Source organism: Lynx rufus, unplaced genomic scaffold (genome assembly GCF_022079265.1).
Source record: "Lynx rufus isolate CCGP_SWC_20201006 ecotype Redwood Valley unplaced genomic scaffold, mLynRuf1.p SCAF_21, whole genome shotgun sequence".
Taxonomy (NCBI): Eukaryota; Metazoa; Chordata; class Mammalia; order Carnivora; family Felidae; genus Lynx; species Lynx rufus.
Window position 1 is genome coordinate 18,813,344 of NW_025814836.1, and position 21,151 is coordinate 18,834,494.

General features: G+C 45.9%; 1 protein-coding gene across 12 annotated transcripts in view; it reads left to right on the top strand.

Moving 5' to 3' along the window:
• The window catches only part of AKAP13 (A-kinase anchoring protein 13), a 332,086-nt gene that overhangs the window by 140,557 nt on the left and 170,378 nt on the right, over positions 1-21,151 (top strand). For 10 of the 12 annotated variants that reach the window (XM_047086640.1, XM_047086632.1, XM_047086628.1 and 7 more), the window contains exon 5: positions 7,579-7,762. In XM_047086640.1, coding sequence (XP_046942596.1) covers positions 7,579-7,762 — 184 coding nt within the window. Of the gene's footprint in view, positions 1-7,578; positions 7,763-7,845; positions 7,963-18,752; positions 18,845-21,151 lie in introns of those variants that run through there. The other 2 variants (XM_047086638.1, XM_047086639.1) reach the window with 2 other exon arrangements.

Genomic DNA, 21,151 nt, shown 5'->3' on the forward strand with positions numbered 1-21,151 from the left:
AGCCACCCAGGCGCCCCTATGTACATATTTAGATGAAACAGTATATGCTTGGGGTCCAATAAACATCACCCTCGTTCCCTCCTGAGTTCACATCAAGTTGGGAAGGTTTAGGCGTTCTGCAGCTAGAGATCACAGTGTGTGTGTGCTTTGCTACTGATCAAGGCTGTCTTGGATTACCGATCTGCCAGGAGGGTTTCCTTATCTTTCTACTTTCTCTCTGAAAGAGCTGGACAATCACAGGACTGCCCCTCAGTGGCCACGCAGCTCTGATTATCGTATTATGTAGGGCGAGCAGACCAGAAGTCCCCCTCCCTGCCAGTGAGCAGAGCCTGAGCCATACTGCCCAGCGCGTTCTGGTTCAGGGCCCTGCCCAGTGCCTGCTCCCACACACTCACTCGCCAGATACGTGTATTCTCCCTCCCTCTGGAGAGGTATTTGCCAGCTTCTGTTCTCTTCCGTCCTGTGACCGGCTGCAGCAGTGGTGTCCCTTATTGTCAGGGGCTTACTGTCCGCATACTGCCAGTGCAGGCCTGCCTCAGGAAGACAAAAAAGAAAGCTCATGCCCTCAAAAACCAAATTAAGGAAGAAAGCATTTATCCTTTGCTTTTGCTTTTTCTAATTGGTATATTGACCAAGGAGCCTCTGCACTGCTAAAATCTAAAGATCAGAATGTTTGCCATCATATGGAGCATGAGCACCTTTTCAGAAACCTCATCTTGAGGCCTCGACACCTCTAGCCCCTGCTGTTCTGTATCTGTGTGGGAGTTCTGCTTGGCCATTTACAGATCAGTATCGGGATGGGATTGCATTAGTTATTTGTGGGGCTTAATGGTGTTTTTATCATTTGGTTTTGTCTTATTTAAAGAAGTTACAGGAATTGGAGAGTTTGTTCGTATTACCATGATTTTTTAAAAAGAACTGTTAGAAAAAGCACAGTCTGAAACTTGAGGCCTGTCACTTCCCCTCTCTGGACCTTAGCTTCCTTGTCTTTGATAGGGAACTGGCCAGCTTTAATATTTTTGTGGACTTGCCATGTGTTTCTTCAGTTGCTGTTGCACAAAATTGCTTAACAGTGCTAGCAAAGGCTAAATCAAGTTTGAACACTTAGGGAAGTGCATTAAAACTGCAATAAGGTACCATTACACACCCATTAGAAAGGATAAAATTAAAAATCCTGGCAAATTAAAAAGCTGGCAAGGGTTTAGAACATCTCATACGTTGCTCGTGGGAATGCAAAATGATATAGCTGCCCTAGAAACTAGTTCGGCAGTTCAGTGTACATTTACTATATGACTCAGCAATTCCACATTTGGCTACTTACCCTTGAGAATGAAAACTTACATTTACTCAAAAAAGTCTTTGCACAGATATACCTATGGCAGCGTTATTTATAATCCCTCAAAACTTCAGACAACCCAGATTTCCCTCATTAGGTGAGTATATAAACCAATAGTGATACATCCATATAGTGGAACACTACTCAGCAACAAAAAGGGGGGTATAAAATAAAAAAAAAAATAAAGGGGGCAAATTGTTGGGGGATCAGATGCAACAACCTGAACATATTTTGCTAAGTAAAACAAATCCATTTCCAAAGGTCGCTTATGGGGTGATTCTACTTTTAGGATATTCTGAAAAGGGCAAAATTACAGGGACAGAAAATAGATCAGTAGCTGCCAGGGGCTAGGAGTGGGGATAGGTCTGACTGCAAACGAGTGTCATGAGGGAATTCTTTGGCTGTTGGAATGGTTTTATATCTTGGTGTGGTGGTAGTTATAAGAATCTATGCGTGTGTTCCAACTCAGAAAACTGTATGCCTCCCCCCCAAAAAGTGAATTTTATTATACATAAATTACAAGTAATTCAAAGAACGTAAGAAATTGAATAAGTTAGATACATACTTTGCAAGGTGAAATGCATGCAAGGAACCTGATAGACCTGCCTTTAAGTCAACAACTGGGATCAGGAACGTGATTTCAAGTGCTGGATTCACATTCTGCAGCTGGAGTTCATTGTGGATTAGAATCTACAAATCCTGGGTGCTCTAAGGGCTGTGGAGCATGAGTTAAGAGGTACCTGCTTGCTGCTGAGGGATGGATGTAAAGGAACATTGTGCTCACGTGAATGAATCACAAAGGTTCTTAAGAAGGTGCGAAGCCAGCTTGTCCCCTGGGAGAATAAGGTAAATAGGGCCCCTTGTTATGTAACAGGACTACTTGCTGTTGAAAGCCAGGGTATTTACAAGTTGTTCAGCCTGATATTTGAACAAAGGGGTCATGTAAGATCCCCTCCCACTCCTTGTTCAGACACAGTGCTTTTTAACTTTTTTCAGGTCAGTGACTCCTTTGAAAATAGCTTGGGTTTCTCCTCCGGAAGAAGAGCATTTAGATGTGTACCTGAAGCAGTTTACATGAGTTCGGGGCTTCTTGGTCTCCCTGCACAGCAGGCATGAGCATGGCGTGGAGAACTCTTGGCTGTAGACTTGATGCTGTGAAATGCGACGCGCACGGGCAGTGGACTCCCGTTAGTTAACATCCTGGCTTCACTGCAAAAATTCGTGCAAAATACTTCATCTCTGCCTCCCCGTTTCTTTACCTGTAACACGGAGGAAGACCTATGGGGAGAGCGTGTATTGGCTTGTAAGCGACTCATGTTGAATTTAGCATGACCAATACCTGGTGACCTTTTAGAGACAGAACATCGAGGGGCCCCGTGGGGCACAATAACGTGACCTATCGAAGGCCACCACAGGACAGCTCCAGAAAGAAAGGTTCTTTGAAGGAGAATGAGACTTAGTTTTGCTTTTGCTTCTTTCTTTTTTTTTTTGCATTTAATTTTGTTTTTATTTTACTTATTTTGAGAGAGAGTGAGAGTATGAACAGGGGAGGGGCAGAGAGAGAGAATCTGAAGCAGGCTCCGCGCACTCAGCGCAGTCAGACGCTTAACCAACCGAGCTGCCCAGGCATCCCAGCTTTTACTGATTTCTCAAGTTCATCTCCCTTTCAGGCGTGAGCATAGGGGAGTTTGTCCATTTTAGTTCTCCCGTCCCTGGTTGCATACAGCAGCTTCCACACTGTACCTTTGGCCTTAGCTCTGCCTTAAACGCGAGTGACAAGGACGCGTTTGGGTGGAGGGGGAATGGTGGGGTTAGGAGGTCTTCCGTCTGAGTTACCAAGTCTCAGTTCCTGTCTCGGCTCTTCAGTGCCTCGGTGGTTAATGGGCGTGGTGAATGGAGGTGGTTTTCACCCGGAGGACCCTCCCAGCCTGACCCCAGGCTGCACAGGGTGGGCTGCTGAAACTAGCTCTGAAGAATGGGAGGAGAACCACTCTGGGGAAAATCTTGGGGGAAATCTTCGTCCTTACTTAGTCACAGGATTGTATCACTAAATGAAAACATCTGATCATCTTTGCGGGTGGGAATCTGGGTGGAGAGAAGGATTAGGCAGGTTTTAAAAAAAGACTGCACGGGACCACTTGAGGGTTCTCCATTCTCTAGATCTGATGTTAGTCACCAGAACCTCAGCCTTCACTGTCCGGTGTCTCAGCTCCCACAGCCTCTGAACAGCTTTATCATAGCTGCTAAAAGAGACAATAAAAATTTTAAAAGACCACTAAGGGATTTTTTTTTTTCTTGGCAGAGGGTTAACACCTGTTGACTCCAGGACAGGCGGTTCCTCATGGCAGGACTTTTGGCTCCGGCAGTTTTGTTGCCTCTCAAACCTTGATTCAGTGACAAGGTTACAGTGTCGTTTTTGTAAAAGCCCGTCTCTCACACTGGCCTGCTGTTTCCTTCCCCGTGGAGTGTGGACTTCCAGTCCCTGCATCGTGCTGCAGTTTACTGAAGAGGCAGCACAGAACAGCAGAAAAGACTGGGGATTCGGGTTCTCATAGATACGGATTCAGAGTACTGTGAGCAGAGCCTTCAGGTGGATTGATGGCGAAGGAAAAATACAGTGCAGTCTTGGATCACTATATTGTTCCCCGAATCTGGAACATTTTGCTTCGTGGGAAAATCTGACCGTGTGAAAAAGTCGCACCGTGGCTGAACACGTACTAGGCCCACCAGCTTTCTCTGCAGATCAGAGGAAATGGGTGTGGGAGGGGATTCCAGCAAATGTAAGTAGATAGCAAGAGGGACTGAAGACCTTTTCTCCTACCTTCTCTGTGGGTACACGCTGGACCTCCATAGGGATTTTTCCATCTGAGCATGGTTAAACGGGAAAGCCAGCCATCCGGCGTGTGGTGCATTAAGTGAATTAACAGCCTAAAGGAACCGGAGAAGCATCATGAATATCCAGATGGAAGGCTCCCGGAGTATAGTTTTCTTTAAGAAGCCAAAGAAAAATTTAGAAGAGAGTTCCCATTTGTTCTTTAAAAGCTCAAAGAGGGCAGACCTATTATGAAATTAGAGAAGGAAGCAGCACAGAGAAAATAAGTTGAGAGAGTATCTACTTCTGTGCCGGAAGCCCCTCGATCAGGGTTCCACCACAGAATCAGAACCGGTGGGAGAAGTATCCAGTTAAGATTTATTGTAGGGCGTGGCTTACATGATTGTGGGGGCTCTGTTAAGCAAGCCCAAGATTCGTTAGGGCGGGAATAGAGGAGAAGATCTTGGACAAGCTCAAACCCACTGAGATGAGCCAAAGCTGTCATCCTCAGTGAATCAGGAAGGGGAGATCTGGAGCAGGATGGAACCCCACGAACACAGGCTGAGGCCGACCTCCGGGGGACACTTCAGCCCTGCTTTTAAAGCCTTCCAGCTGATTCAGTTAGACCGACCCAGATTATCCAGGATAATCTTCCTTATTAAATCAACTGATTAGGGGCTTTAATTACATCTGCAAAAAGCCATCACAGTGAGGGCAAAGACGGAAAAGGGAGTTGGTTGAAAAGACACAGGGACATCCAGAACCCCATAGCATAATTAAATTCAAATTGGGGACAAAGGACTCTGTTGACCTCACAGGAAATGCAGTTAAGGATCTGAAAAGCAAAGTTGAGTAACTCTCAGAGTACAGAAGACCAGGACAAAGGATCATGAGAGGCAAAAAATACAGAATAGTAGAGAATAGAGATGGATCCTGAATTGTACATGCTCTGGGGTTGAAGCTTAGACGAAAGGAATGAGAACAGTAACAAAAGATAAGTTGGGTAAAAATTTTTATCTATTGGAGGAAAACACGAAAAGGTGATTTTGTAGACCACACCATTAGCTCGCTTGCGTGGTTGCTGGGTTTTTACAAAAAGAGGGTGGAGTAATGGAGAGGATAAGTGGTTCCTGGACTCGACAGAGGAATTTTCAAATCTTGCTGATTCTCTTGGGCAAGTTGTTAATCTGTCTTTGTCTGTAAACTGAGGATAACGAGACCTCACGGGGTTATCATGAGGGTGAAAAGCATTCATACACAATGTACTTAGCCCAGAGCACGGCACCTCGTGGGTCCTGACCACGTGGTACACCTCTTGTTGATTCCAGAAAGGGGCAACCTACAGGTACACGTGGCACCCGCTGCTTAGGACCTTAGGATGCGATCCGGGGAGCTGGAGCAGGTGCGTGGCTTTGTTGTTGGGACTTGGAGATACTGAGCTGCCTCAGCACATCAGGCATCAGAAAGGATGAGGGTGTAGTATCGCCCAGCAAGGCCAGGTGAACCAGTCTCTAAAAAGTCACATAGTTCCTGGTCGATGCCTTATTAGCTCTTTGGTTTTGACCAGGACAGCAGAGTGCTTGTGAACCGCTGTGAGGCACAAGTCAGGTGGTGATATTTGAGCTTCTGTGAAGGTTCTTTTTGCCCTTGTGTCTGGGCCTGCCACCTGCTCTGAGGTGTTGGTTATCACCTGCACATGCAGGTTTCTTCTGTGGTAATGAACTCTTTCCAGCCACGTGCCTCTGCTGAACACTCTATAAATTCTTGAATCAGTATGTGTAGTTCTGTAGGAAAAACGTAAAATATGAAAGATGGCTTTTGCATCTAAGAAAATTTACTTGGCAGTAGGGAGACTCGACTAATATGCATGTGACATTGGAAACCAGAGAGGTTCAGTGTAAAATCACAGGTTCAAAGACTGGTCATTCTTTTTTTTTTTTTTTTTTTCAAATTTTTTTATTACAAAATATTTTTTTAATGTTTACTTATTTTTGAGAGAGAGTAAGAGCAGGGGAGGGGCAGAGAGAGAGGGAGACACAGAATCTGGAGCAGGCTCCAGGCTCTGAGCTGTCAGCACAGAGCCCCACGTGGGGCTCAAACTCACAAACCATGCGATCATGACCTGAGCCAAAGTCGGACGCTTAACCCAGGTGCCTCAAAGACAGTTCATTCTTAACTGCTCTTCACTTAAGGAGCATGGAGGTCTTCAGGGTCAGGAGAAAACACTGGGGTCCAAGGAGTCTGGGAATGCCTGTGGGGAAGTCAAGACCTGAGGGAGCCATGGAAAATGAGTAGAAGAGGGCAGGCACAACTCGTGGGCACCATTCACACCCCAGGGCCCGAGTGGTGCCCCCTGGAGGTGAGTGTCGCGCATCCCATGGGGTGGTGGCCCTAGCTCTCCTCCCAGGCTGTGCACAGGAGACCTGAGGAGGAGAGAGTGTTGTGTTAGTGAACGCGGAACGTAACCTGAAGTCCAGAAGGAGAGAGCAGAGGAAGGGAAGGAAGCTAGCACTGAGGATTTCGTGTGGCCAGTCTCTGTCCCGCGTTCCTCCACCTCTGCCCTTTTGTTACGGCCACCCTGGGGGCCAGGTGAAGGCGGGGGTGCAGAGATGAAGCTGAGACAGGTTACACGGATGTGTAACACATCCGATGTGTGACAGTCACACAGATGGCAGATGGCCATCTGCCATCTGGCAGAGGGCAGTTTGAACCCGGATTTGCTGGACTCCAGAGCCTTCCTCATCACTCCCACCTTCGACGTGACTCACTGTACCCGAGAGGAGCCTTCGCTTCAAGTGCAGGAAGCCCGAGCGCGTTTCTGAACTTGCTAGCACATTATCCGAGAATGAGTCTTTCTTATTATGCCTGGAGATGCATTTCTTTCTTTCATTAAACACAACAAAACAAAGCTGGCAGTGCCTGCAATTTGATTTGCCCTTAATGTGGGGGAATAAAAAGACCTGTGTGTACTTAACAAGCAGAACCTGTTTTTAGTGTTTAGCCTGCTCCCGTCTGGGTGTTTTTTCCTTTAACTGCACCTCCTGGTACACCTATCTAAGCCCCAACAGCTGTTCCCCCTCTTGGGTCCCCGTGTTGTGAGGCGGCACTTTCTCTCTCTCTCTCGTTTAAGGAAAGAAACCACACGTGTTAAGTTACCCGTATAAATTGATTGCATGAACATGTTCAGTCAGAACATAGAAATGGCCTGGTTCTCCTGGAGACTTTGCCTGTCACACTGTTTTCCGGCTTCGTTCCGTCTTCCTTGAGAGCTGGTTGTACCCGGCCGCGATGACACCGTGTACGTTGTGGTTTGACTTTAGGATCCTAGGTCTTTGGAGGCTGTGGTGTTCACGCAACTCGTCTTTCTTTTCTTTTGCTTTGTGTGTTCACGTTCTCCCCGCTGATTCTCATTTGCTCCCCCCACGCACAGACGGCGGCCCCCGGGAGACGTTGATGCATTTTGCCGTGCGGCTGGGCCTGCTGAGGTTGACGTGGTTCCTGCTGCAGAAGCCCGGTGGCCGCGGGGCCCTCAGCATCCACAACCAGGAAGGGGCGACACCTGTGAGCCTGGCCCTGGAGCGGGGCTATCACCAGCTGCACCAGCTTCTAACCGAGTAAGTTCTCCCCCCTTCCTTCCCCTCCGCACCAGCCCCGCCCCCCCCCCCCCCCCCACCCCGTGTACGGCAGGGCCGCCCACTTGGCATCTCCCTGCGACTCTGCCACGAATGAAACCCTCAGCTCCGGGCCTGGCCTTCTGCTGGAGGCTCGTCAGCTCGCTCCTGCTAACCACCTCACTGCCTGAGAGAGAACAGACGTAAGTGGTCTCAGTGTTTTCTCTCCCTGCCTCCCTGCTTCTCACCTCTTCGGTTTCACTGAAAACGCTGAGTGGGTCTCATCTGTGGGCTGGCATTCCGTTACCGTGTATGTAGTTGATCCCAGTTTAGTACAAGAAGAAAGTTGTTGTCTCCCATACGTTTCTTTCTGTTATGTCTTCAAGACTCGGAAGAGTTCATTAGAAACAAGTATTTTAATTGCATAAGTGCACGTAGAAAATATGCTGAACCACGGAGTTTTGCTTTGAATGTAATTTCTATGAGTAAAATCAAGAGCCGTGGTCTCTTCATCTGACGAGCAGGAAAAAGCAACTGAGTTGTCCTGGAAACATTGAGGAGGAAATCCTGCGTGTCTGCACGTTCCGTTGTTAGGCATTCTCTTTAGAGAGCCCTTTGAAGGAGGGTTGTTAGAACATTTGAAGAACTCTTTTTCTTGTATAAATAGAGACAGAAATGCATGACGGCAGCCAACCTTTCCCATTGGAAGCTGGTCTTGTTTAATACATCGCTTTTATCATTCTGTGGTCATCACCTCTTTTTGGCCACACAATCTGAACAAGAAGAAACCCCGTTGGGATTTACGTTCTTTGGTAATCGAGGGATCCTTGTAAGTTAAGTGGGTATTCCCAAATTCTCTGATACTGTGCTCATGTTAGGCTTACTGTAGTTGCTTTTATTTTTCATCATTTGTAGCTGTTTGGAGGGAGGAGGACTGGAAGGGCCAAGGAGAGATTTCAGAACGTAGTGTTACTTACTGTTACATCAACAGGTTTTCCGTTTGTTTTCCATTTGTTTGTATGTTTGTTTACTTTACCTGCTCAGTCGGTAACTTTTCCAGTCAAGCCAGACAGAAGGTTCTTTTCAGATACTTTCTAATGGGTGCCTCAGATACCATGACCGTAGGAGGGGCGTCATCTCAAGTGAGCTCTGGATACCTGAGCTGCCCTAGGACCGGATTCCAGGGAGGGATCTGTTCCCGTTCCATCGTACTTCCCATCTGGCCGGTGATTAGATTGCTTCTGCTGTTGGCCTCACGGCCTCAGGAAGAGAAGCCTGGCTCCAGGAGTTGAAACAATGAACTCTGTATAACTGTAGTGGAGCCAGAATGCAGTTCCTCTAAATGTGGTCGTGTCGCTCCGAGGGCTTGTAGGGAAGCAGGGCTGGTTAGGGATGGCCATCCAGATGGGGAAATAAAGTGATTGCAGCAGCTTTATTATACGCTGGGCTGGGCGAGGCTGTCACAAGACCTAATGCAGCAGGGCTTTAAGGAAACGGGAGTGTGTGTTCTGGGAGAAGATTTTTTGGCTTGCTTTATAGCACTAGCTCTGTTCCATGTGCAGAAGCCACTTACCTCCTTTTGAACGGAAAGCCAACTGGGAAAGTTTTCAAATACAGGACCGCAGTAGGAGATTAAAATTAGCAATTAAAAAATGGCAAGGAGGTGATTTTTACTAAATCTCTGAATCTTACTTGACGTTAGTAGACTTTGCTAGAATTTCGACCCTAGAGTCAGGATGAATCATTGTTCATGGATGAGAAGGAAACTGAGATCTGGAGAGGCAGTGACTAGATCAGGGTGACAAGGTGGCTGGGCCAGAACTAGAAGCCAGATCTCCTAAGAAGCCATCCGACGTCCCTGCCACTCCTAGGATTCTGAACAGGGGGCCCAAGAATAGGCTTCTCTAGGTCCACAGCCTTTGAAATTATAGGCAACAATTTGTGCACGTGTGTTTCTGAGCGAGGAGTTTGTTTTGTGAGACTCAGAGGTTTGTGAAAAGCTACGAATTGTACCACTGTATGGTAATACTTCACTAAAATCTTGAGACTTGGATGTTCCTACGCACCCCCCCGCCCCCCGCCTTTTTGAAGTTTATTTATTTATCTTGAGAGAGAGAGCGCGCGCATGTGTGTGTGCACACAAGTGGGAGAAAGGGAGAGAGAAAATCCCAAGCGGGCTCCACACTGTTAAGCACAGAGCCTGACACGGAGCTCGAACCCACATGTGAGATCATGACCCGAGCCAAAACCAAGAGGCAGATGCTTAATTTACTGAGCCACCCAGGTGCCCCAGCCCCTCCTCTTTTTAAATTAAATTTTTCCATAGAGACCTGTTTCTTTTTAGTCTCTATTTTCAGTTAATCTGAAATTGAGGGGCATCTGGGTGGCTCAGTCAGTTAAGCATCTGACCTTGGCTCAGGTCATGATTTCACAGTTTGTGAGTTCGAGCCCCTCGTCAGGGCTTGCTGCTGTCAGCACAGAGCCCGCTTTGGCTCCTCTGTCCCCCTCTCTTTCTTTCTACCCCTCCCCCAGCTGTCACGTGTGTGCTGTCTCTCTCAAAAAATTTAAAAATTTTTAAAAAATAATATGAAATCAAGGGAGGGGTGCATACATTTTACACTTGCAAAATAACTATTTGCATGCCAGTCTTAACTGAAAATTCAAGTTTATTTAACTCTTTTTATATGTCTCCCAAAATAAATTTTTTGTTTTCATTCCTTGCTGCTTACCCTGGTTTTTTTGGGGGGTGGTGGGGGTGGGTGGGTAGGAGGACATTGTGCCGATGAGGGTCCAAGTTCTTTTTGTGTTTATGTGTCCGAGGCTTATTTTGATAATCCATTTTGATAAACAGATTTACTTTTGTGTGAAAATCGATTCTGTTGTGCTTGGAAGTAGAGAGATTATCTAAGTAAGACCCATGTCTGTAGAGAACTCTTGAAATTGATACTGAATTCCAGCAGATAGTGGTGACTCTTGGGACATTTTTGGTAGTTTCCCTTTTCTATAATCCATCGTTGTTAACTTTCACCAAGTTCAGTGACAGGGAAGGGAGAGGTTTGGTGGACTTACTGCTCTTTTATTTTCGCTTATATTTTGATCTGACATGATGAATACGGGTGTGTTTTTGATCTGAAAGTTCCCTTTAAACAAAATGTTACCAGCCTTGCCTGAGAAGAACCCTTACCTCGGCCTGCCGTGGCTGTTAGGTCGATGCAAAGTTGTCTCCCCCATTTTGGGCAGAAGTTAGCTGAGCGCCCCACCCGAGGTGCCCTGATTCATGATGATGGGTAGAAGAGGGAGAGAAGCCAAGCATTGAGGCTCTTCGTGTAGCTAGAGCTGCGAGGTGACGGTGTCGGATGGGTATTGCACTGGAGTCTTCCAGAAAGAGAATGGGGGGGCCGGGTGCTATCGGACACATCATACACAACACAGAAGCGTCTGGAGACCTGGATTGATGTCGGGGGAGGGAAAGGACGGAGACCAGGAGGCCGCTCCAGGTGGTGGCCAAGTGTGCAGACTTTGGAGTCCAACCTGAGTTTGCATTTTGGCTCTGCCATTTGTAGCTGTGTTTCTTTGGGCGCAGTAAGGAACTTTCCTCTCTGAGCCTCAGTTTCTACATCCACTTAAAAAGAGACAAGGATAATAATTTCTATCTCTTGGAAGTAAAGCCAAGTGCCTGGCATATGCTGTGTGAGGAATCCGGGTTTGTCACACAGATTATGGTTACTGCTTGGAGCAAATACAGGGGCTGTGAATACTTTGGCTTTAAGAGAAGACAGTATGGTTTAGTGGAGTCGCTGAGGAACGAAGAGCTTAATTAAAAACGAAGCTTCCCCACTTAGTAGCCTGGGTGACTTGAAAGAAAGTGGTTAGTCACCTACCCGTGCTGAGTTTCTTATCCCTCAGATAATACCTATTGGTCTGTGTCACCAGCTTTGTGCAGATACTGTGTTAGACCCTGAGGTGCTCTGTGTGAAAGCTTCGTACACAGTCACATAATCAGTAAAGTGATAGCTGACTCATCAGTGAGACTCTGATTCCAGTCGATTGGTCTACCTACAGTATCTTTTTTTGCGATACTTATTGCAGTTCCCTGTGAATTGAAGTTGGCAGATAGGTGGGCAGAATTTGTATGGAGGCAGGCTGGCCTTGAACCCAGGGTCTGCCTCTGTGAAGCTGGATGATCTTGGGTGATCCGCTTACCCTCCTGAAGGGCCAGTGTGCATTGCCGTGAGGAGGAAATGAAGGAATGCATGAAGAGTGTGACACAGTGACTGAAAGAATATTATTGCCCTTTCCTTGGTTTTCCATTACTTCTAGACTCGTATCAGTTTTTCATAACGTTAAGAAGTTTCTGTCAAAGTCTGGAAGGTAATTCCGGGCATCATTTGGTTGTTCCTGCTTGATTAGATTTGAAGTTATTCTCTAGTGTAATAGATAGCACTTGTTTTAAAAACAAAAAAAAAGTTAGTTTGGTCCTCTGCCCGATGCTGTGATGTGATGCCTCTGGGTGACAGAACAGGGAGCCCCAGATGGACGTGGGATCGTTTCCATTGTTGCCACCCTTCCAGGAAGATGACTCCTGTGGAGAATTTAAACTCTGGAGCATTGACATGAAAGTGTTGAAATACTTCATTTGCCCTGAGAGCGGGCTTCAGAGTTTCAAACTATTGTGTTCTGTATCAGTTTAACAAATCTCTTTATTGACTGCCTGCAGTGTGCTAGAAAGCATGGTTGGTACATTATGGCTGATATTTCACTTCCACCTTATGAAAACCTTCTGAAATAGGCCTTATTTGTGTTGTATGGACGAAATACAAAGGCTCAGAGAAGGACAGTAACTAACCCAAGGCTTTCTAGAAGGTGGTGGAGCTCCTTCACACACACGTGTGCAATTCCAAGGCCCATAATCTTCTCTCTACAAAATTTTGACGGGAGGAAAGAGACTCAGGAAGAGGCCACAGGGATATGGGATGATTAACACTTAATGAGGAGAGGGTTATAAGCTTTCTGTTTAGTCCTGACCTCTGCTTTCCACTTCTGTTACCCATTACGTGGTGTTAAAAGTCTTGTTGACACCCCAGCTGTCTTTTTACATTGGTTCTCACGGGACCCTAATGAGTGGATAGGTTAGGTGTTATTACCCCGATTTTATAACTAAGGAAACTGAGGCCATAGAGGTGAAGTGAGTTGCCCAAAGTCACAAGGCTACAGAGTTTCAGAACCAGGCTCAAGCTCAAAATCCAAGGACCTGTCTAGGTAGAGATGACACCCATGTGTTTGCAGAGTGTAGACCCACCCTGGCCAACACTGGGCACTAGGCTGTGGTTTGTTACTGTAGGGCGATATCGGCCCCTCTCAGAGAGTTCGGGTCTGTAGATTCTCACGTCCTTCTCTTGGCACATTTACACTTGAAACCTGGGTTCAGGGTCAACTGGTAGAGTAAGTACTCAAGCGTAGATATTGCACAATGGAACTCAGTGCTGTTGAGCAAGATGTTCTGTTAACGTAGCGATTGCCTTTTTAGGGTCCTCTTTGAGTACTTGGCAAGTGGGTCCTCCATAGCCCATCTGGCACAAACCAAGTTTGGAGCCTTTGCTTTTGCTTAGGAGGGGAAGGAGCGAAACAAGCATACAAACTTATCTTCGAAATAGTAGCCAGAGAGGAGGAGGGTTTTTGTTTTTGTTTTGTTTTGTTTTGTTTTGAACTTCACATTTCTCTGGCTCAGGTCCCATCCACCTGTCCATCCTTAGATTTGTCCGTCCATCCACCCATCCTCCTTTCTCACTGTGTGATCTGGGTCTCTGTGTCCTGGTGAAGAAGGCTGTAGAACTGAGAGGAATCTGGGAGGAGGGGAGGGCGCAGGCGTTAACGAGTACCTGCTATGTTAGTGCTTCAGTGTGTCCTCATTTAGAACCTTTCCGCTGAGGTCTGAGGTGCAGGTTCATACAGCTGGTGTTCTTCTGCAGGTGGGAAAACACACAGGCCAGCTAGCTTGCCCAAGGCCATCTAGTCAGTCAGTGGTTGTTGTGCACAAGCCTGTCCTTGGGATGTGTTTACACTTTATTGATAGAATTTTGAGCAGAAGCATGTTTCATAATATTGTCAGTCTTTTAACCAACCTAATTTGATTACGATGATTCACCAATCTGGTGTTCAATGACTTTTTTTCTTTGTTGGTAAATTTTCAATTGGAACATTTTAAGAATTTTGACATCACCTAGTTTTTGTTTTTTTTTTTTTTTTTTTCTGTTAAAGCCATTCAAATAGTAATCTCAGGATTGTTGCCCTGTGCAGCAGCATGCTAGAAAATTGCAAAATGCACTTGTTCTTTTTTTTTTTTGAAGTTCATTTATTTAGAGAGATTGTACATGTGCATGAGTGGGGGAGGGGCAGAGAGCGAGAGAGGGGGTGTTGCAGAGAGGGAGGAGAGAGAATCCCAAGCAGGCTTCACACTGTCCTCTGTCCCATTGGGCTCTGTGGAGCCCAATGTGGGGCTTGAGCTCAGGAACTTTGACATCATGACCTGAGCCCAAATCAGGAGTTGGACGCTAACTGACTGAGCCACGCAGGCGCCCCGCGAAGTGCACTTTCTGAGCATTATGTATTTATAAAACAATAGCCCCAGCTGCCGTTTATTGTATTTGTGCTAGGCACTTTGCATAAATGTTTGTATATCTTATTCTCTCTCCAGCCCTTTGGGGGCGGGCATAGTCTCCTCACTTCAGAAAGGAATTGCCACAGCCGCTAAGTAATGGACCAGGAATTGGTTACAAACCGCACTTGAACTTTTACACTGCCTTGGACTTCCTAAGAAGATGGATTGGTGTTGCAAGTTGGTTGGAATAGCAGAGCCGTCCCACATGTCTTGGGTTTTCTTCCATGCACTTCTTGCTGTGTGTGTGTGCGAATGGGCCCAGGTTGTGTGTGTTTCTGATGCCACGTGACCTCAGGCCTAAGAGCCTCTCTTCAGAGGCCTGTGGAGTAGTCACATCACTTGACGCCTGGTAGCAGATTCTCTGTGGCAACAGCACGTGATTTGGAAAACATTTCTGACTTTACAGTGAGCCTGGAGTGTGGGACTTGATGGGCGTATGTGAGACAAGGAAGGCTAGGTTGGCACCCTCCACCCTCTAGAAAACAGACCTTTTGTAACCGTTACACATTATTTTTACTTGGTCGGTTTTGGAGCTTCCTTAAGGGCACGCCTAAAGAAAGAATGACTTGAAAATGTTACCTGCATGTATTATTAACAGAAATAAAAATTATTCTTAAGGAAAAACACTAAGCGTGTAGAATAAACCTTTTGGCCAAAATCAGTATTTGGCCAAAGCTGAATATCTATGCCTGTGAATGAAGTTCTGTGAAACGAGTTAAGCATGATACGGTATAAAATACAACGTATTCTGTCCATTTTCTAACATTGAATAGTTAGTTCTGTTTTACAAGTTTCAGTTTACAGTGGAAGAACAGTGATTCTCTCTCTCAGCATTAGCAACTGCTAGATTGCTTTCGATTCATTGAATACTCACTTTGGGGTGCCTGGGTGGGGCTCAGTCAGGTAAGCGTCTGACTTCAGCTCAGGTCATGATCTCACTAGGCTAGTGAGTTCAAGCCCCGTGTCGGGCTCTGTGCTGATAGGTCGGAGCCTGGAGCCTGCTTTGGATTCTGTGTCTCCCTCTGTCTCTGCCTCTCCCCTGCTGGCGCGCATGCTCGCTCTCTCTCTCTCTCTCTCTCTCTCAAAAATAAGTGTTAAAAAAAATTACTTTCTACCAGTGCATCAATAATATCTCTAACTAGTTGGGCTATAGAAAATTGTAATTCAGGAAAGTTTTCCAGGAACAGGTTTTCTAGAAGGAATTCTATACTTGGGTTCTTGGTTTTACGAACCTGACAAATGCTTCAGCTGCTGAAATTGGTTACCATTGTCAAACCATCATTTGACAAAGTTTTGTTCAAATGTTTAGTGTCCCTAGACACTTAAAACTAGAAGGAGCCGCACTGAAGTATTCTTATTTAAAGTCTGTTGTTCATGCGGTGCCTGGGTGGCTCAGTCAGTTAAGGGTCCTACTTCCTCTCCGGTTATAATCTCACGGTTTGTGGGTTCGAGCCCTGTGTCAGGCTCTGTGCTGACAGCTTGGAGTCTGGAGCCTGCTTGGAATTCTGTGTCTCCTTCTCTCTCTGTCCCTCCCCCGCTCACACTCTGTCTCTCTCAAAAAAATAAACAAACATTAAAAAATTAAAAAAATCTGTTGTTTTGACATTTGATTAGTGAAAACAAAATGTGGTTGTGGTACCTCATTCTTTCCACATTTCTGCACATACTTCTGTCTGAATTCAGGACGACACATCTTAGTTGTAATACATGAATTTGGCCATTTGTCCGTCTTGTAAAATCTGAAGGTGGCCTTCAGAGTCTTGGTAAAATTTGGAGTATTGTTCTCCTGCTTTTAATTCTTTTCTAATAAGACATGAATAATTTACAAATCGAATTTCTCCTTGAAAGAAATGTGGCCTGAATGGAATAAGATACGTGCAGGTTTCAAGTTATTCTGTGCAGTGTTTACTTAATGTGATAAAAGATCATTAACAAAAAGTTAATCAAAATTTTTATATAATTTGATATCTATAATTCTTCTGTCATTTAAAATTTCATTTATTTTTTTTTAGAGAGGGAGAAGGGCGCACGCAAGCAGGGGAGAGGGGCATGGGGTGGGAGTGGGGAGAGAATTGTAAGCAGGCTCCATGATCAGGGTGGAGCCCAACATGGGACTCGATCTCATGACCCTGGGTCATGACCTGAGCTGAAACCAAGAGTTGGACACTCAGCCGGCTGAGCCACCCAGGCACCGCTGTCATTGATGTTTTAATGAACATTTGTTGTCTCTAGAAAGGTAAAATGTTCTTCCTGAAGGTACCTAGCCAGTGCATATTCTTAATGGTCATATTAACTGTCTACTTACTTCTCTTCTAATTGAACCATTTGAAAACTCTTGTTTTTGCACACAGCATTACATGCTTTCACACTTACTAAGTGTAGCATTTTACTCTTTCTTTTTTTTTAACGTTTTATTTATTTATTTTTTTTTTTAATTTTTTTTTCTTTTTTTTTTTTTTAAATTTTTTTTTTTCAACGTTTATTTATTTTTGGGACAGAGAGAGACAGAGCATGAACGGGGGAGGGGCAGAGAGAGAGGCAGACACAGAATCGGAAACAGGCTCCAGGCTCCGAGCCATCAGCCCAGAGCCCGACGCGGGGCTCGAACTCACGGACCGCGAGATCGTGACCTGGCTGAAGTCGGACGCTTAACCGACTGCGCCACCCAGGCGCCCCAAATTTTTTTTTTTTTCAACGTTTATTTATTTCTGGGACAGAGAGAGACAGAGCATGAACGGGGGAGGGGCAGAGAGAGAGGGAGACACAGAATCGGAAGCAGGCTCCAGGCTCTGAGCCATCAGCCCAGAGACCGACGCGGGGCTCGAACTCACGGACCGTGAGATTGTGACCTGAGCCGAAGTGGGACGCTTAACCGACTGAGCCACCCAGGCGCCCCAACATTTTACTCTTAAGAAGTACACGTTTCTGCTTTGACTGGCCAATAGAATTTATGCATTAAAAGCATATAAGGAGATTTGCACTTTGAACTATGCAGAAAATGCTCATGCAAGTACTCCTTATTTTAACAGCATTCCTTGTGTTGGTGCTGTTGCTTCGCTAGTATGATGGTGACCTCTGTAGTCACGTGATCATCGAGCACATACCTGTTCGGTTGGCATCCAGTTAGCCTTCATGATGGCATAGCCGAATGTGGGTGCATCCCGATTGCTTATCGCCTAGGAGCCTTGGTTTCCTCATCTGTACAATGGGAAACAATACCTCCTAGGACTCTTGAGGATAAAATGAGAATGTGCTTGTGAAGTTCATAGAAACACAGGATGTCCCTCTGTTGGGAGAGCTAGGAAAAAAGATTTGCTGGAACTAAGACGACCACTCAGCTTTATATAAATAGGACCTCTCTGCAGCACCATCCAGTCTCTGACATATTTTTTTCCTGGCCAGCCTCCCCCACAACAGTAACACTCCCTTGGTACCACCAGGAAGAAGAATGCCATCTTCCTCTTGGATTTTTGGGAGTAAGTAGTGGTAGGGTGACGTAGGTGTAGTTTTAGTTGTCTGACAGCCCACAAGAAGGGTTCTGTGCCTTTTATTTATTTTCTAATATACACCTAAAAAAACTGCCTTCTTTTTTGTTCCTTGGAAATACACCAGCCCTATAGTATCCGATGTACTCACCATGTATTGGGCGCTTTGGGAGAGCCAGACACTATGCTAACACTTTATATAGTCATGTTCGTATTGGATCTCGGCAAACCCAGTATTCCCACTTTTGGAGACGAGGACATTGAGCCACAGAGAAATTTCTGCAACTGACCCAAGAGCATACAGGTGGCAGTGTCAGAGCAAAGGATCGAAGCAAGTCCGTCTGGTTCCCGCATGTTCCAACCATTACCTTAGAAAAGTGTTACTTTTAGTTATCTGACAGCACAGAATTGATGAAAAATTGCTGATACACTATCGTTACCCAGATAATGTGCCCTCTTTCCTCTGCATCATTCCCATATGAGTTCAGGGCAGGGTTGCAGTACAACGTCAAAAAAAAAAAAAAAAAAAAAAAAAGAGGAAGGGGAGAAAAGCCGAGTATCATGTGCATGGATGCATAACTAGTCTGGCAGTGAGTTGCTTACCAGCACCTAAGATAGTCGCCTCTTGTGCATCGGGATCCCCCCTCCACTCCCCTCTCCCTTTGTGACATTTCGCCTCTCCCGCTGCACGTTAGCGCAGCTGGGGTCGATTTTGTAGGACTCCGTGGGGCTTGGCACTGTGAGGGCGAGGTGGCTTCATGGCAGGTGTTGCAGTAGCTCTGAAACAAGGAACTGGACTCCGCAGTTCCTGTCAGAAGTAGACTCAGCAGAACACACTGTTGGGAGGGCTGCCCTGCCCTGCCCTGCCCTGCCAGCTGCAGTGCGGAGCCGGGGCCCAGGTAGCATGGGCCTGCGATATTCGTGGTGCCTGGGCAGCCGTCCGTGAGTATCCGCTTCCACACTGCGGCATCGTTGGTCTTCAGTGTGGATTCTCTGACATTTGATCTGGCTCTCGCTGATCTCAAGAAGACGCCTCTTTGAACTTCCCCCCCTGAATGACTAGCGTTGTTAGTACCGGGAAAATGGTTTTTGCCTGCGCTTGGTTTTGACAGGATTTTACATGTATGTTAGCATCAACCCCGACCTTGTGCTTGGGCCGCATCATGCTGGACCAGGTGAGGGGGCAGAGGCTGGCTGGCTGTGGTTGATCGGTGCGTAGCGGCGGGAATGCTGGAATTAGCTGAAATACTGTCTGTGCGTGTTGAATTTTGTTGTTGCGCTTGCAGAAACCTGGAATTTGGGGCCAGCCGTGGATACTCAATTTGGATTCTATCATCCCATCTCTGAGGAATGGCTTCTTGATTTATGGGTTTCTGCAGTTGTCAACTTGCTGTGGATCCTATAAAACTTATAACAAAATCTAATATGCTTTGATGAGCTTCTGATAAATATAACAGGCTTAACAGTTTCTGTAATTTGAACGTGGTCATAGTTTGACACTTAGAAGGTCCGTATCCCTGTGCACAGTGGCAGGAGGTGCAGAGTTTTGGAATTAGGTCTGGGTGCAGATTCTGGCCTTTTTACTCATTGGCTGTGGACTTGACACATTGCTGCTTCAGCCTGTGTTCTCATGTGACGTGTGGAGATACACTGATCCCTGCCTCAAAGTTGTTCCAAGGATTAAAGGTAAATAATACTGATCTGGTATCAAACTAATAGTTAATGTTACTAGTTTCCTTCTTTTGTGTTTTCATCTTTGCTTTCTTCCTTGTCACATTTTCTCATCCAACTCAGAGTAAATCCCAGTTGGTGCCACGGTCCACAAAGCCCCATGAGATCTGAACCCCGTACAACTCTGAGACCTCATTCCCATTGCTTTCTCTGCACGGGCCAGCTGGTTGCTGCCTCGGGCTCCCTGCGCTCGGCTGTCCCCTCTGCCTTCTACATGTTGTCCCAGCAACTCTATATTCTGGCTCTTTCATAGGATTCACATCTGTTGTCCTGTGTCTCCTCTTTCTGGTCCTCCTCCGCTCACTCTCTGTCTCAAAAATGAATACACAGTAAAAAAGAGTCACTCTCTTTCTCCCCCCCCCCCCCTCAGATAAGAGAGAGTGTGAGCGGGGGAGGGGCAGAGAGAGAGGAAAACACAGAACCCAAAGCAGGCTCTAGGCTCTGAGCTGTCAGCACAGAGCCTGACGTGGGGCTTGAACCCATGAACCGTGAGATCATGACCTGAGCCGAAGTCGGATGCTTCACCAACTGAGCCACCCAGGCGTCCCTGGATGCTTTTAATTTTATAAAAATAATAATAATAAACACCAGTTAGGATTGAACTTTTAAAATACTCTTGAATATTGTGGAGTTAGTGTTCCGCTTTGCCCAGGCCTATGTGGAGTATACCTCGGGAGAAAGGGACACTCGCTCAGTGCATCTGTAACTGGTTCCACGTTCCGTGTCCCCGTCTGTGCCGTGACTTTTCTCTCTCTGGCTTGTCTGACTCGCCAGGGTCTGTAGATGGTGGGAATATAAAACGTGGTTCCTGGCAGTCTGCAGGGATCTCTCTTGTAACCCACTGCGTTCAGGGTGAGGCAGGCCTGTCTCAGAGCTGATTGGCCCGTTCTTTGTCGCCCACTAGTCTATGATGAGTTCAAGTATGGAGTGGAGAGAGTGTATTTAAGAACTTTTATGGTAATTTGACAGTCATTTTGTATCTATTGAATCTAATAAGAGCTCTGAGCTTCAGTTTTGCATCTTGTAAATTTCACTTTTTTTCTAGTAATTCATTTTTAGAATTTTTGCTTCTGTAACAAATTGGAAAATTTTTTAAAAAATCTGGTCCTTGTTAGTTTGAGAAGCTGTCCTTCAACCCATCTAACAACTTACTGCACAGTGCTGTGCACAGGGAGAGCAGATAGACGTATGTTTCTGCACAGTGTTCAGCACATTAGAGAACAGAGACCTGAAAAAAGTCACATCTAGTCTGTGAAAGAAACCTTGTCTGTTTATTTTGACACATGTTATTTGTCTAACTGCTTCCAAATAAGATTAATCCATTTCAACAATGAATTACGAAAAATGCTGAATCAGGGCAATGCATCACATAAAAATACACAAGCTCATTGGAAGCTTACTGGACTTGTTAAGTATTAGTTCTTTTCTTAAACGTTAATGAAAGTAACCTTATATAAAGTTAAGGGAACTTCATGTCTGAAGAGTCCTGCCCAGACTAATGAGTAAGAATGTTTTCTC